This window comes from Corythoichthys intestinalis, chromosome 3, assembly GCF_030265065.1.
Source record: "Corythoichthys intestinalis isolate RoL2023-P3 chromosome 3, ASM3026506v1, whole genome shotgun sequence".
Taxonomy (NCBI): Eukaryota; Metazoa; Chordata; class Actinopteri; order Syngnathiformes; family Syngnathidae; genus Corythoichthys; species Corythoichthys intestinalis.
Genome location: NC_080397.1, coordinates 23,755,208 through 23,773,095, shown reverse-complemented (window position 1 = coordinate 23,773,095; position 17,888 = coordinate 23,755,208). Strand labels below are relative to the sequence as shown.

The 17,888-nt window shown below is 36.3% G+C and overlaps 1 protein-coding gene across 2 annotated transcripts in view; it reads left to right on the top strand.

Moving 5' to 3' along the window:
- The window catches only part of pi4kab (phosphatidylinositol 4-kinase, catalytic, alpha b), a 66,846-nt gene that overhangs the window by 3,034 nt on the left and 45,924 nt on the right, over positions 1–17,888 (top strand). For both annotated transcript variants that reach the window (XM_057831441.1, XM_057831440.1), the window contains exons 2-4: positions 1,376–1,492; positions 4,779–4,872; positions 5,161–5,249. In XM_057831441.1, the coding sequence (XP_057687424.1) occupies positions 1,376–1,492; positions 4,779–4,872; positions 5,161–5,249 (300 nt within the window). The remainder of the gene's footprint in view (positions 1–1,375; positions 1,493–4,778; positions 4,873–5,160; positions 5,250–17,888) is intronic.

Sequence of the window (17,888 nt, the reverse complement as noted above, 5' to 3'; positions counted from 1 at the left end):
TCGAGATTTCCTTTTATATTTACCCTTTTAAACTTTTTTTTTTTTCTCCAATTTTTCTTTGTTTGGATCGATTATTCATCATCTAGCATATCTGAGAAAATGCGACAGTAACAAAAAAAGTACAATTAAGCGATAGTTATGAGGTAGATATCCGTGGCTTTTCATTCATTTTTTTCATTGTGACATCATTTGTTTAAAAGTTTAAAATATGCAGGTGAATAATTTTTTAAAGTAGTTAAAAAAAATAATATTAGACATCAATTAATGATTCTAAGCTAAAAATGACAGACATTTTGAATAATAAATATAATTAATTACCTTTGTTTCATGGCTGGGTTGAAACAAAAGTGGTTGCGCGACCTCTGTAAACAGGGGTTTACAGGGTAAAACGGACAAATTAAAAATAGTTCGGGGGCTTAATGCGCCATGAATCTGCTATGGCAGCATATAGACATATTGTTCTGTCAAACACAACAGTTGTTTTGGCTTAAAATACAGCAGTTTCTTTTAAAGAGGAGAGCAAGAGCAGAAACTGCTTTTCAGTCTTGTCTGTGTTTTACGCCATATATATATACACACAGTATTTTTAATTGAAATTGCATAGTATTCAACCCAATTAGTGTTGCAACGATTAATCGATTAACTCAAGCAATTCGATTAGAAAAAATATTCTAATTAAATTTTGTTGCTTTGAGTATTCGTTTAATTAAAGTGGTGTTGTAATGGTTCACTTTGAAAGTTTGCATTTATGTGACATAACTAATTCCACATGGTTGAATCCAACTGCTCCTTGTTAAGACCAACATAAGCTAAGTTTTTGTTTGCACTAATGTTTTTTAATGCATTTGTAATTTAGTTTATGGGTATATTTAGCCATTTTTTGTGGGAATATGTGTTTGAACCATTTGTTAAGAGCTTTGTAAAAAAAAAAGTTGGCATTTTATAGCATTTGAGCTAGCAGACTTTTGCTTTGTACGTTAGCCAATTGTTCTTTTGTTGTACTTAGATCCTCACATATTAATTATTTTATACCGTTTGAGGTTCAGCTCAGGTATTTAATTTTTTATGTTCCTTATCCGATGACTCGATCATTTGAACTAAGTAATCCATCGATTAATCAACTACTAAAATAATTGATAGCTGCAGCCCTAAAGCCAAAGCCTGCCGTTGACAACGATATACAGTACATCTACAGTATATTCATTTAAAATGAGAGACTGGCTGCTGATAGTCCAAATCATTACATAATTTGCTACCAACCCTCCCAGTCAAAATGAATTGGACATCTCGCAGTGTCAACAGTGAGTTAAAAGAGTGCCCCATTAAGAGTTAGACAATTGCTTCAATATTAATATTTTTCTTTGTGCCATTTTAGGTCCAGAAGCTACAATGTATGTGTCCATTAGAGTCACGAGGTGTTTTCTCACTGGACGTACGCCGAGTCGATGCTGTTGTAGCGCTGGCCGTCTTTCTAGTGGAGTCTGGCTTACAGGTGGGCGTTGGTTCTTGTAGTCGGTTTCCTTCACATTGATACTATCCTCTCACGTGACTCCACGTGCTCTATATCACCATGATAAGCTAATGGTTTACATCTCATTAAGCCTGTGATTAGACATGCATCAGCCCTCATAAGCTTCTTTAAATAATTAAACTGAAGTTCAAGAAGCTTCTAATTACCTAGAACGGGTTGGCAACCTTTAACACTCAAATAGCCATTTCAACCTAGTTTCACAGAAATGACAACACTGGGAGCACCACGCACATATTGACATTTGAAATGATTGCGTCAGTTTCACTGTATACTGTATATGTTTATACTAGTATATGTATATTAACATATAAATTATTGTAAAAAATATATATTACTTGTGATTGCGCCTGTGAATGGCGCAAAGACTTGTGGGTACACCTTCAGAGTGGCAACCATGATTTTACATAGTTTGTGAATTCGTGACCTGTGTGAGTGTTCAGAGACAAAACAGTGAGCCTGGAAAATTAAATCGCTTCATTAAATCTTGCAAGTGGCAGAAAACATTGCTAACAAATATTCATTTATTTAATACAAAACTGAGCCGTATCAGAGGGTTAAAACAAGAAATTTAGAGACTTGTAAATTATGTCGCTGATTTACATTCAATTCTAGCCAAACACGCTATGGAGGACCAGGAGTGAAAAAATTCAATAAATAAATACACAATTAAATAAATAATTAAAAGTGTCATTAAAATGCTTTTATTTCTATATTTATTTATTTATTTCAATATTTATTTCAATTTTTATTTATTTATTTCAATTTTTATTTATTTATTTCAATTTTTATTTATTTATTTATTTTGATTTATATTTATTTATTTCAATTTTTAATTATTTATTTCCGTTTGTATTTATTTATTTCGATTCATATTTATTTATTTCAATTTTTATTTATTTATTTCAATTTATATTTATTTATTTCAAAATTTATTTCGATTTTTATTTATTTATTTCAATTTTTATTTATTTATTTCAATTTATATTTATTTATTTCAAAATTTATTTCAACTTTTATTTATTTATTTCAATTTTTATTCTTTTATTTCAACTTTTATTTATTTATTTCAGTTTTTATTTATTTATTTCATTTTATATTTATTTATTTAAATTTTTATTCATTTATTTCCATTTTTATTTATTTATTTCAATTTTTATTTATTTATTTAATCATTTATTTATTTATTTCAACTTTTATTTATTTCACTTTTTATTTATTTCATTCTTGCACTCTTGTTCCCCGTGTGGGCCGCATGAAATAATTTTATCTGTCATTGGCTCATCAAACTCGGTGGGCGGGCGTGAACTAGACGGGGTATGAGTTGATCGAGTAATAAGCGATTGCTTCATCCTATTTCTTCCCAACATGGCGTCATTATCTGAGATTTTGCATGAGCTCTCTTGGGACATGTTAGATTTCTCAGAACAAATTGAAGCAGGACATTTGGACCCTGAGTACGTGTCCTACAAAACAGAGCAATTAATTAACGTTATTGGCATCATCTCGGCTCTGTCAGATCAAGATGTTGATCGAAGAGTTTACTATAGTTTAGAACTGCGGTCAAGCCAGCCTCCACTCGTAAAAACGAAGCCAAACCAGCCGCCCCTCATTTGGATTATTGTTTGCATTACGGTAATGCAATGCGCTGGCTTCAGAATGCAATGACGTGGCTTCAGAGCGCAAGTCCCTTTATTAAATATATGGGGGAAAAACGGTGACCTATTCGATAACGGGTCCACTTTAGAGAGACACTGGAGCACCCCAAACTAAATCATTATCATGTAAAAATGATGTCGGAGTTCAGAGTAAAACTACTTAGAAAACTGCTAGTTCTTTCTGTCATTTAGCCTTATTTCAAAACTTGATAAAAAAAAAATAAATAATAATAATAATAGTAAAATCTGGTAAATATCCAAGGACTGTTCCACTTCTGAGTTATACTAGAGTTCCCGTATGCAGACATCAGCCCGTTTAAAGGCGCTGGCCCGCGCGATGTAGAAGTCACAAACTGGACTCCACCATGGGCTGCTGGTGGAGTTCTCCTCAGAGTGTCCTCGATTAAATTTGCTGCTTCTCTGGGCAGCTCTGGGCACATTTTGGACACATGTATGTTTTGCCTGACCACGCTAGTGACGCTACTAATCTTCGTCGTCTTTGTGATTTTGAGGGAGCAATTATTTTTCAGATTATACGGATCTACACTGCCACCTTATGTATCGTGTGTACATAAAAATTAGCCAATGCCTCAGGCGTCAATCTATTATCTGAGATCGACTAGTTAAGACTTACTTTGAAGAGCAACCAATCAGACGTTAGAAACTTTGACGAGCAAACGTGACAGATAAAATTATTTCATGGTTGCACCGCCAGAGGAACAAGAGTGCAAGAATGAAATAAATAAAAAGTGAAATGAATAAATGTTGAAATAAATAAATAAATGATGAAATAAATAAATAAAAATCGAAATAAATAAATAAAAATCGAAATAAATAAATAAAAGTTGATATAAATACATAAAAGTTGAAATAAATACATAAAAATCGAAATAAAATTTGAAATAAACAAATAAAAATTGAAATAAATAAATAAAAATTGAAATAAATAAAAATCGAAATAAATAAAAATTTAAAATAAATAAATAAAAATTGAAATAAATAAATATAAATTGAAATAAATAAATAAATATTGAAATAAATAAATATAAATTGAAATAAATAAATAAATATTGAAATAAAAATTGAAATAAATAAATAAATATTGAAATAGAAGCATTTTAATGACACTTTTAATTATTTATTTAATTGTGTATTTATTTATTGAATTTTTGCACTCCTGGTCCTCCATAATCACACAGCCTTCCCCTTTAATTATATATATATATTTTTTTACAAATATTTTTGCTTGTTGTTTATTTTTTTCCCAAACTGTGCTCTGAAGGCGTGGCGCAGTGTTGGGTGACTGTGTTTGAGCATATTTCAAGAAGAGCATGGTCGGGCATTTTTCAACCTGAAAAGAGAAATATACTAAATATAAAATCTTGATACATTTCTAAAAATTTTGTCAAAATTTGAGATCATTTTAAAAAGACTTGCCAGTATTGTGAGCCTGGGAAATTACGTCAAATTTTGGGATTTGTTGAAAATTGTATGTGTTGCCTTGTTATTTTTACCTGCTACAGTATTTATCACTTGTTTCAGACAAAGTGCAGTTGTTTGGGTTTGTGTTATTATTTGCCTTGCACCCACAGCACAAAGACACCCTTGTTTCCTACTTACTGAGCCTACTGAGAGGCCTCCCACGTGTCCAGTGGATTGAAGAGGGCTTGGGGAAAAAAGGAAAGGGTAAGAAAAATCCTCTTACATATAGGGGACCCTTTGCCAGAACATTCCTCTTTTGAAAGTGTGGACTTGTTGACCTGCTGTCACTGACTGCCATTGACAGAGATAGACGTCCAACCTATCTCTCCTAGGGAGGGGCTGGCAGAGAATGATCACTGCCAGCCCTCCCAGTCAAAATGGATTAGACGTCCGTCGCCGTCAATGGCACCAAAACATGAAAATTTACTACCAGCTCTCCCAGTTATAGATGAACTTTTTTGTGTATTTTGTGTGATGACATCTGTTCTACAGAGTTTCTGCCAGTCGCGGAAAACTTCAGCTTCTGTTTGGTGACTCTTTTAGCGGATGTGGCTCAGCGGGACCAAGACTATAGGCAAGAGGTGAGTAGAAAGAAAGATAAACGTTATTATGAGTTAAATTTATATAAAAACCCCTCTTGATGTTTTCGTTTTTATACAATTTGTAAAGTTAGTTTAACTAGTAGGTCGCCATTTTTGTTTACGTCGCAGGGCTGTGACGTTGCATGATTACGCTCCCGGGCTTCTGCAGTATGACTCTAGCAACATTAACATGTCATCTGTTCAACCCTTTCAGTTTGAACCCGAGAGGAACATTATTGAGCATGACAGCATTGTCGATATTTTACAAAACGAGCAGCAAAAGCAAAATGAACAGGAAAGACGGGATGAGATGAGAGTATTACAAAACCGATGTTTTGCCAAAATGTGCTACACTGACAAAATGTCCGACAACAGGCGAATTTGACACCCAAAGTACTACCGTGCATTTTCAGCCTGTTTTTTTTAGATGCATACAGACAGAACATACTAAAGTTGCCTTCCGAAAATACTTAAACGTAGTAATATAAAATAATGGTGGTTTAAATACGCTACGTGACTAATGTGGTCAACAGATCAACAATCTGCTCAAAAGCTACCACAAGAAAACACAATGCCTAAAAGTATGAGAGAGAAACACATGTAAAAAGTATTTTGAGGCAATGAAAAGCTACTAAAAGAATAAAAACACAAATAATAAGTACTCGCTGCTTTTAACTGATGTGAGCATGTGTTGGACGTCTCGCCTCGTAGAAGGAATTACAGACCGGTATTGTTCGTCTAGTGAGTGACAAACTACGTCATCATCCTGAGCGTCCATTGCACGCATAAATCATGGCACCCTCCGTAGGTCAAAACATGTACTAAATATTATAGATTTTTAAATCAATGGCAATAGTTTATGAGTTTCTAATTACATATTTTACAAAAAGAGAACAATTGTGGCTTATTACTATTATTGGAGCCTACAAGGGCAAGTGACTATTTTTAGTCATTTAAAAAAACTGAAATATTAGCAATTATTATTATTTTAGTTTTTGAAAATTATTAATCATAATTGTACTTTTAAATAATTTTAAATACGGTTAAACATTAATACAATGTTAATAAAAACTATAACAATTAAATTAAAATGAATAAAAACTGAAATACACACTGGTTAAGCCCCAAGTAACACTCTAAAGTAGTTTTTTTTTTTTTTCATACAATGAAACTTTAACTTATTGCGTGCCATTGACGGCCAATTGATTTAATTTTCATCATTTTGACTTTAATACATTAGCCTCTCTGCGTTAAAATGGATTTGACGTCTAGGGCCGTCAATGACAGTCAACGAGTGCCCTGTAAGGGTTAAAAAATAAAAATAAAAAGTGTGTGTATATGTATGTATGTACATATATGTATATATATATGTGTGTGTGTGTGTATGTATGTATATATATATATGTATGTGTATATATATTAGAGCAGGGCGGTAAACCGAAAATTTACCGTCACCGAAATTCTTAACGATGACCGACGTAATTTTGACCATGTCGGTAAATACGGTAAATTAATAAAACAAGAAAATATAGTCTTTTCATCCCGCTTTGATTCTGTGTTGTTCGTCTATGTTCATTCCCCTTTAAGAAAGCAGTGAATGTGCTTACGTAGGGAGTCACGTGATCATCAGGAAGCCAATCAAACAAAAGCCCGGTAAGCTAACGCTAGCAGCTAACGCTACAAGCAAAACGTGATGGAGTGTGGCTTAAGGGAGGTTCACCAAACTTTCAACCGACATTTAGTAGACTCTTGGTGGCATCCAGACGGGCTTTCACCCGCTGTCCTCCTTTGTTCTCACGATTTCCGGAGATGGTGCTTTCAGTGCTTTCTACTGGTAGCCAGGCTAACGCTAGCTAGTGGCCAACGCTACAAATGAACGTTATGGAGTCGGATAGCGGCTCTAACCTTGTCGAAACGGCTGAACTTAATGAGTGGATTGGGCACGGACTGCATCTAGCAATTACTATGTGGCGTTATTTTGTATCTGTCTGTGTGTGATTCCTCTGATAGCTTTTGTGATGGTAAAGCATTCAGCATAAAGTACAATCCAACGGCAAAACTTATAATGACAGAGAAATGGCCCCAGCTATTTTTATTGTGCGTGCATTTATTGAAAAATGCACTGGGGGGGAAAAAACCCTTAAACCATAAAGTAAACACTTGTATTTAATAATTATGTCACAGCAGCCATTAACAATAAGTTGTCTTTTTGAAGTGTACTGTTCAAGCTGCAAGTCATTTGTGTTACAATTACATGTTTGCACAGGCATATTGATTTTGACAATGTACATTGTTCAAGTCATACACGCTGTTATAAATGTTCATACTTGAATTCTTATTGCTTACAATACATTTTTATAAACTTAATGTTTAGACTGCATGTACAATTGTTAAATACAGTATATCAAAGTGAATGCTGGTAAATAAATCAACAAGAAATAGTTAATCTGTATTTCATGCATTGATTCAAATTTTCAAATTATATAACAGTCCGCTTGGGCGAATTTATCGTCATTTATCGTTATCGAGATAAATCTGCTCAATTTATATATATATATATATATATATATATATATATATATATATATATATACACAGTGCCTTGCAAAAGTATTCGGCCCCCTTGAACCTTGCAACCTTTCGCCACATTTCAGGCTTCAAACATAAAGATATAAAATTTTAATTTTTTGTCAAGAATCAACAACAAGTGGGACATAATCGTGAAGTGGAACAAAATTTATTGGATAATTTAAACTTTTTTAACAGATAAAAAACTGAAAAGTGGGGCGTGCAGTATTATTCGGCCCCCTTGCGTTAATACTTTGTAGCGCCACCTTTTGCTCCAATTACAGCTGCAAGTCGCTTGGGGTATGTTTCTCTCAGTTTTGCACATCGAGAGACTGACATTCTTGCCCATTCTTCCTTGCAAAACAGCTCGAGCTCAGTGAGGTTGGATGGGGAGTGTTTGTGAACAGCAGTCTTCAGCTCTTTCCACAGATTCTCGATTGGATTCAGGTCTGGACTTTGACTTGACCATTCTAACACCTGGATACGTTTATTTTTGAACCATTCCATTGTAGATTTGGCTTTATGTTTTGGATCATTGTCCTGTTGGAAGATAAATCTCCGTCCCAGTCTCAGGTCTTGTGCAGATACCAACAGGTTTTCTTCCAGAATGTTCCTGTATTTGGGTGCATCCATCTTCCCGTCAATTTTAACCATCTTCCCTGTCCCTGCTGAACAAAAGCAGGCCCAAACCATGATGCTGCCACCACCATGTTTGACAGTGGGGATGGTGTGTTCAGGGTGATGAGCTGTGTTGCTTTTACGCCAAACATATCGTTTTGCATTGTGGCCAAAAAGTTCAATTTTGGTTTCATCTGACCAGAGCACCTTCTTCCACATGTTTGGTGTGTCTCCCAGGTGGCTTGTGGCAAACTTTAAACGAGACTTTTTATGGATATCTTTGAGAAATGGCTTTCTTCTTGCCACTCTTCCATATAGGCCAGATTTGTGCAGTGTATGACTGATTGTTGTCCTATGGACAGACTCTCCCACCTCAGCTGTAGATCTCTGCAGTTCATCCAGAGTGATCATGGGCCTCTTGGCTGCATCTCTGATCAGTTTTCTCCTTGTTTGAGAAGAAAGTTTGGAAGGACGGCCGGGTCTTGGTAGATTTGCAGTGGTCTGATGCTCCTTCCGTTTCAATATGATGGCTTGCACAGTGCTCCTTGAGATGTTTAAAGCTTGGGAAATCTTTTTGTATCCAAATCCGGCTTTAAACTTCTCCACAACAGTATCTCGGACCTGCCTGGTGTGTTCCTTGGTTTTCATAATGCTCTCTGCACTTTAAACAGAACCCTGAGACTATCACAGAGCAGGTGCATTTATACGGAGACTTGATTACACACAGGTGGATTCTATTTATCATCATCGGTCATTTAGGACAACATTGGATCATTAGGAGATCCTCACTGAACTTCTGGAATGAGTTTGCTGCACTGAAAGTAAAGGGGCCGAAAAATATTGCACGCCCCACTTTTCAGTTTTTTATTTGTTAGAAAAGTTTAAATTATCCAATAAATGTTGTTCCACTTCACGATTGTGTCCCACTTGTTGATTCTTGACAAAAAAATTAAATTTCATATCTTTATGTTTGAAGCCTGAAATGTGGCGAAAGGTTGCAAGATTCAAGGGGGCCGAATACTTTTGCAAGGCACTGTATATATATATATATATATGTATGTATTAGGAGTGGGAACCTCAGGGCACCTCACGATACGATAGGATTTGCGATACAAGGCTCACGATAACGATTATATCACGATACAGCGATTATCGATATATTGGTCAGAAATTGGATACATGACATTCTACGATACAACTGTTGAAACGGAAAAAAAAAAAAAAAAAAAAAAAGATATTTAAAAATAGAAAAAATACTGTTTAAGTCATTTATTAAGCAGTGACACCTTTTCTGTTCAACATTGCTGTAAAATATAAATCTACTGCAAATTGTGCCCCTGCACATATAGAGGAAACCAACCACGACCACTGATATCGCTTGGAGAGATCATGATGAATGGCACCCTTAATTTCTTTAAAGTTTTAAATCTTTAAAAAAATAAAAAATAAAAAGTGCCGTAGGTGTCAGCAGTTGAGCTTGGAGTGGGGCAATGATAAAATTGGTGGGTCTTTTCTTCGTATATGACCTTTGTTGCTTGGTTTGAGCACTTCCGCTATCTGCTTCAGCATTTAAGATGTCAGACTTGCTCAGTCACAGTCTTCCTCACCTTAAAAACAACAAAATAAAACAAAAAATATTAGCTACTTCATAGCGTTTGAGTTGAAATCCTGATTTTTTTTTTGTGTTGGAAGTATTGAATTAAAAAAAATATGAATTGAATGTATAGAAATTAAAAATTCAATAATTACCTATTTTTAATATGTAGCTACATCAATAATTACCTATTTTTAATATGTAGGCTTCATTAATTATCATGCACATCACTTTATATATCTTGGAACCTATTCAAACCATTTTATAGCTTATTGTATCAAAATGACAGTCATAACAGTTTGTGTAGTAAACTAGATGGAAATTGGTTCTCAAATAATATCAAATAAATCGGTAAATTCATGTGGGCTTATTCGATATTCATTTTCATCCAGTTTAGGGTCCTGGTTTATTGTATATCATTCAACACCAAATGTCATCGAAATAATACATGTAAATTAAAAAGTCAATTACATTGCATAACTTTCTTACCTCAAGTGATGAAAGCGAAGCTCACAAACTCCGGTATCCACTACGTCACCAGCTCCCAGTGAAACTTATTTTTCTTCGACAATTCTTGCATACAGCAAAGTCCTTATTCACCTTACTTCCTTTCTTGTTGGTGTAAAATCTAAAGTGTGTCCCCATGTGTGATTTGTAGCAATATTTTTCTCATTTTTTACCTCCACCGTTCTCACGGAGCTTTTTTATTTTTTCAACCCACTTGAGCTTCCGCTCTTCTTTTCTAGACAACTTGTGCGCACTTTACCCTCACCGCCACTCCCGAGCGCCCCTAGTGGACCGCCAAGGAATTGCTCAACAAACATTGAGCAGTTTACAGCATCCATACTCCATAGTATGGCCAATATGTTAAATAAAAGTATCGATTCTTGGCGGGAGCATATCGATAACCCATCGGGTTGCAAAATATCGCGATATATCGCTGCATCGAGATATTGTCACACTCTTAATATAAATATATACACATACAGTGCCTTGCAAAAGTATTCGGCCCCCTTGAATCTTGCAACCTTTCGCCACATTTCAGGCTTCAAACATAAAGATATGAAATTTAATTTTTTTGTCAAGAATCAACAACAAGTGGGACACAATCGTGAAATGGAACAACATTTATTGGATAATTTAAACTTTTTTAACAAATAAAAAACTGAAAAGTGGGGCGTGCAATATTATTCGGCCCCTTTACTTTCAGTGCAGCAAACTCACTCCAGAAGTTCAGTGAGGATCTCTGAATAGAGCAGGGCGGTAAACCGAAAATTTACCGTTACCGAAATTCTTCACGATGACCGACGTAATTTTGACCATGTCGGTAAATTCGGTAATTTAATAAAAGAAGAAAATATAGTCTTTTCATCCCGCTTTGACTGTGTCGTTCGGCTATGTTCATTCCCCTTTAAGAAAGCAGACTGTGTGCTTACGTTTGGAGTCACATGGTTTTCAGGAAGCCAATCAAACAGAAGCCCGGTAGGCTAACGCTAGCAGCTAACGGTAGCGGCTAACGCTACAAGTAAACGGGATGAAGTCGGGCTTAAGTTAGCATCGCCAAACTTTCACCCGACATTAAGTAAACTCTTGACGGGTTCCAGATAGGGATGGAAAAACCGAGGCTTTCTGAAACAATGAACCACTTTTAAGACAATTGCCCTAAATTGAATCACTGTTTGACACACTGCAAGAGCCCCATCTACTGGATAAACAGTGCACGTTTCTTTTTAAAAGTAAAGTTGACAAATTGCCTCAGCATTACATATCTTTAATAGAATTAAGTGGATGTCGTCTATTTCAACCAGGAGATCGTGTCGTCATTAAGTGTGATTTACACAATTAAAGTTGACCTCTTTAAGCCTGTGTCATTGCTTTTGTCCGTGAAGATGTGTTCAAAGCAGTATTTGTAATACACGACAGTGCTAGTCTTGTAAGTGGCTCGTCCTAGATGACGGGGAGTAACTATGTATTGTTTATTTTTTTGTAAAAATTACAGTACAGTAAGCACAGTGCTTGTGAACAGGAATATTATTTATTGCATACTGTAAGGATTTCCAAAATCATAAGATGTAAATATTTGAGCCGAATAAAAGAAAGGAAAGGTTTGTGAAACATTTTATTTTTTAATTAAGTATAATTTCTGGGGGGCGGGTGGATGTGTCGTATTTGTATCTATTCTAAATATCTAAACGTATGCCACTATCTAGCATATAACAATGCGGAATGAATTTAATTAAATTCAAGTGATGATATTTTTCAAGTCATACAAGCTGTTATAAATGTTCACACAAGAATTCTTATTGTTTACAAGATTTATTTTAATACTTAATGTTTAGACTGCATGTGCAATTGTTAAATTGAAAGCTGGTAAATAAATTTAACGTGAAACTGTTCATTTGTATTCCATGCATTGATTCAAATTTTCAAAGTATATAACAGTTTGCTTGGGCGAATTTATCGTCATTTATTGTTATCGAGGTAAATCTGCTCAATTTATCGTGATACGTACTTAAGGCCATATCGCCCAGCCCTATCTCTGAATGATCCAATGTTGTCCTAAATGACCGATGATGATAAATAGAATCCACTTGTGTGTAATCAAGTCTCCGTATAAATGCACCTGCTCTGTGATAGTCTCAGGGTTCTGTTTAAAGTGCAGAGAGCATTATGAAAACCAAGGAACACACCAGGCAGGTCCGAGATACTGTTGTGGAGAAGTTTAAAGCCGGATTTGGATACAAAAAGATTTCCCAAGCTTTAAACATCTCAAGGAGCACTGTGCAGGCCATCATATTGAAATGGAAGGAGCATCAGACCACTGCAAATCTACCAAGACCCGGCCGTCCTTCCAAACTTTCTTCTCAAACAAGGAGATGCAGCCAAGAGGCCCATGATCACTCTGGATGAACTGCAGAGATCTACAGCTGAGGTGGGAGAGTCTGTCCATAGGACAACAATCAGTCGTACACTGCACAAATCTGGCCTTTATGGAAGAGTGGCAAGAAGAAAGCCATTTCTCAAAGATATCCATAAAAAGTCTCGTTTAAAGTTTGCCACAAGCCACCTGGGAGACACACCAAACATGTGGAAGAAGGTGCTCTGGTCAGATGAAACCAAAATTGAACTTTTTGGCCACAATGCAAAACGATATGTTTGGCGTAAAAGCAACACAGCTCATCACCCTGAACACACCATCCCCACTGTCAAACATGGTGGTGGCAGCATCATGGTTTGGGTCTGCTTTTCTTCAGCAGGGACAGGGAAGATGGTTAAAATTGACGTGAAGATGGATGCAGCCAAATACAGGAACATTCTGGAAGAAAACCTGTTGGTATCTGCACAAGACCCGAGACTGGGACGGAGATTTATCTTCCAACAGGACAATGATCCAAAACATAAAGCCAAATCTACAATGGAATGGTTCAAAAATAAACGTATCCAGGTGTTAGAATGGCCAAGTCAAAGTCCAGACCTGAATCCAATCGAGAATATGTGGAAAGAGCTGAAGACTGCTGTTCACAAACACTCTCCATCCAACCTCACTGAGCTCGAGCTGTTTTGCAAGGAAGAATGGGCAAGAATGTCAGTCTCTCGATGTGCAAAACTGATAGAAACATACCCCAAGCGACTTGCAGCTGTAATTGGAGCAAAAGGTGGCGCTACAAAGTATTAACGCAAGGGGGCCGAATAATATTGCACGCCCCACTTTTCAGTTTTTTATTTGTTAAAAAAGTTGAAATTATCCAATAATTTTTGTTCCACTTCACGATTGTGTCCCACTTGTTGTTGATTCTTGACAAAAAATTAAAATTTTATATCTTTATGTTTGAAGCCTGAAATGTGGCGAAAGGTTGCAAGGTTCAAGGGGGCCGAATACTTTTGCAAGGCACTGTATATATATACATGATGGGTAACAGTCAGGTGACTTGAAGTTCTGCTCTGAGACCCCCAATTTGGCCAACTTTCAAAATAGTCCGATATGCATGTGTGATACATCATTAGAAAGCTTAAAATCTCAGTTTTCTGGGGGAGGAAAAATTTTGAACAGGAGGGCATTTTTAGAAAATAAATAAATAAATAAACAGCGAAACCCTATCTGGAGGTGAGCGCATGAAAAAGCAGAATTAATGACGCCATGACTTTAACGAGATATTATCGCATACTTACCTTGTTTCGCTCCAAAAACTCCATATAGCATGTATCACTGAGTGTCATGACACAGCTGTGAATGGCCACAGCTGGATTTTTTGGGGGGATTTTATGGGTGAAACATGGTAATACAACAAGGGTCGCGATGCAGAAATTGCAGACATCAAGGAGTGGCCGAGATTTTCTTTTTCATATATTTACCCTTTGAAACTTTTTTTTTCAAATTTTTCTTTGTTTGGATCGATTATTTATCATCTAACACAGGGGTGCCCAAGTCCGGTCCTCGAGAGCCGCTATCCAGCTTGTTTTCCATGTCTCCCTCCTCCAACACAACTGAATCAAATGATCAGCTCATCAGCAAGCTCTGCAGGAGCATGATAACGATCCTGATTATTTGATTCAGGTGTGTTAGAGGAGGGATACATGGAAAACAAGCTGGATAGGGGCTCTCGAGGGCTGGACTTGGGCACCCCTGATCTAACATATCTGAGAAAATGCGACAGTAACAAAAAAATACAATTAAGTGATAATTATGAGTAGGCCTGAACGATATTGGAAAAAAACTATTGCTGCGATTTTTTGGAGGGTTTGTGATATACTGCGATATTATATTGCGATATTAATTTTTTTTTTTTTAAAGAAATTTTACTAGATGACTTGAAAAGCTGTTGGAAAGACTTTGGATGACTCATCATGACCACAGTGTACAGTATTCTAAGTATATACTGAGTGAAAAACCGCAAAGTAGCGCATACCCCCCCCAATCCCATTTTTTTTTTTTGTGTGTGTATGTGTGCTCAATGTATTCATTCAGATCTAGCACTGGAAAGAGATACATACAGTTGTGGTCAAAAGTTTACATACACTTGTGAAGAACATAATGTCATGGCTCTCTTGAGTTTCCAGTTATTTCTACAACTCGATTTTTCTTTGATAGAGTGATTGGAACAGATACTTCTTTGTCACAAAAAAACATTCATGAAGTTTGGTTCTTTTATGACTTTATTATGGGTGAACAGAAAAAAGTGATCAAATCTGCTGGGTCAAAAATATACATACAACAGCGCTAATATTTGGTAACATGTTCCTTGGCCATTTTCACTTCAATTAGGCGCTTTTGGTAGCCATCCACAAGCTTCCGGCAAGCTTCTGGTTGAATCTTTGACCACTCCTCTTGACAGAATTGGTTCTGTTCAGTTAAATTTGATGGCTTTCTGACATGGACTTGTTTCTTCAGCATTGTCCACAAGTTCTCAATGGAGTTTAAGTCAGGACTTTGGGAACGCCATTCGAAAACCTTAATTCTAGCCTGATTTAGCCATTCCGTTACCATTTTTGATGTGTGTTTGGGGTCATTGTCCTGTTGGAACACCCAACTGCGCCTAAGACCCAATCTTCGGGCTGATGACGTTAGGTTATCTTGAAGAATTTGAAGGTAATCCTCCTTCTTCATTATCCCATTTACTCTCTGTAAAGAACCAGTTCCATTGGCAGCAAAACAGCCCCACAGCATAATACTACCACCACCGTGCTTGATGGTAGGCATGGTGTACTTGGGGTTAAAGGCCTCACCTTTTCTCCTCCAAACATATTGCTGGGCATTGTGGACAAACAGCTCGATTTTTGTTTCGTCTGACCACAGAACTTTCCTCCAGAAGGTCTTATCTTTGTCCATGTGATCAGCAGCAAACTTCAGTCGAGCCTTAAGGTGCCGCTTTTGGAGCAAGGGCTTCCTTCTTGCACGGCAGCCTCTCAGTCCATGGAGATGCAAAACACCCTTGACTGTGGACACTGACACCTGTGTTCCAGCAGCTTCTAATTCTTGGCAGATCTGCTTTTTGTTGATTCTCGGTTGAATCTTCACCCTCCTGACCAATTTTTCTCTCAGCAGCAGGTGATAGCTTGCGTTTTCTTCCTGATCGTGGCAGTGACAAAACAGTGCCATGCACTTTACACTTACAAACAATTGTTTGCACTGTTGCTCTTGGGACCTGCAGCTGCTTTGAAATGGCTCCAAGTGACTTTCCTGACTTGTTCAAGTCAATGAGTCACTTTTTCAGATCCATGTATGTATATTTTTGACCCAGCAAATTTGATCACTTTTTCTGTTAACCCATAATAAAGTCAAAAAAGAACCAAACTTCATGAATGTTTTACGTGACAAAGAAGTATCTGTTCCAATCACTCTATCGGAGAAAAATCAGAGTTGTAGAAATAACTGGAAACTCAAGAGAGCCATGACATTATGTTCTTCACAAGTGTATGTAAACTTTTGACCACAACTGTATAAGACATGTTTTTTCTCACTTTTTCCCCCCAAAGTATGATTTAAAAAAATGTATGTATGTATATATATATATATATATATATATATATATTTTTTTTTTTAATAAATGCTTTTTAAGCACTCCAAATGTAATAATTATGATCAGTTTTAAACATAACTGTCCCACTGAACCATTTTAAAACAAGAATAAAGTACTGAAGTAGAAAAATGCTTGGCTTTATTAAATGCTTCTGTTTACCTAAGATGGCTGTGACTCTTGGAGTGACATGTAGAAATGACAAACTCCTCATAATCACTTCTCGCTTTTATTTTATATGTCTCGAACGTCTCCGTATTCTCCCCCCCAGACACACACAATCATTCCAGCCCGCGCTTCCTTGCAGAAACTGTTTAACAAGTTAAACGATGATTGACAGATTCCTGCCCGGGTTCTTTGGCCAGATCAAAGCCATCGTTAACTTTAATAAGCAAGTGCCGCAGTGACTGAGAGCTGGGAAAGGGGGTGAGAGAGGCTGTGCGAGCGAGTGAACAAAGGTCCAATCCACAAACAAAGATTGGGGGAAAAAAAAAAAAAAAACTATCGCACGTCCTTGCGATGCGACTATCGCGCATGCGCACATTGCGATGGCGATGTTTAAACGATATATTGTTCAGGCTTAATTATGAGGTAGATATCCGTGTCTGTTTTTACAGACACCATTTTTTTCATAGTGACGTAATTTGTTTAAAAGTTTAAAATATTCGAATGAATAATTTTTTTTGATCATTTTTTTTTATAAACGAAATATTAGACATCAATTAATGATTCTAAGCTATAAATGACAGACATTTCGAATTATAAATATAATTACTGAGCTTCTCTTTATGGCTGGGTTGAAAGAAAAGCGGTTGCGCGACGTCTGTAAACGGGGGTTTCCAGGGTGAAATGGAGAAATTAAAAATAGTTCGGGGGCTTAATGCACCATGAATCTGCTATTGCAGCATATAGACATATTGTTCTAACAAACACAACAGTTCTTTAGGCTTAAAATACAACAGTTTATTTTAGGGCTGTCAAAATTATCGCGTTAACGGGTGGCAATTAATTTTTTAAATTAATCATTTTAAAATATTTGACGCAATTAACGCACATGCCCCGCTCAAACAGATTAAAATGACAGCAGTGTCATGTCTACTTGTTACTTGTGGTTTTTTGTGTTTTGTCACCCTCTGCTGGCGCTTGGGTGTGACTGATTTTATGGGTTTCAGCCTGACACAAGTTTCAGCCTGTTTCACAATGAGCATTGTGTATCAATTATTGACATCAACAATGAAGAGCTACTAGTTTATTTTTTTTAAATGAAAATTTTACAAATTTTATTAAAACGAAAACGTCAAGAGGGGTTTTAATTAGGGCTGTCAAAATTATCGCGTTAACGCG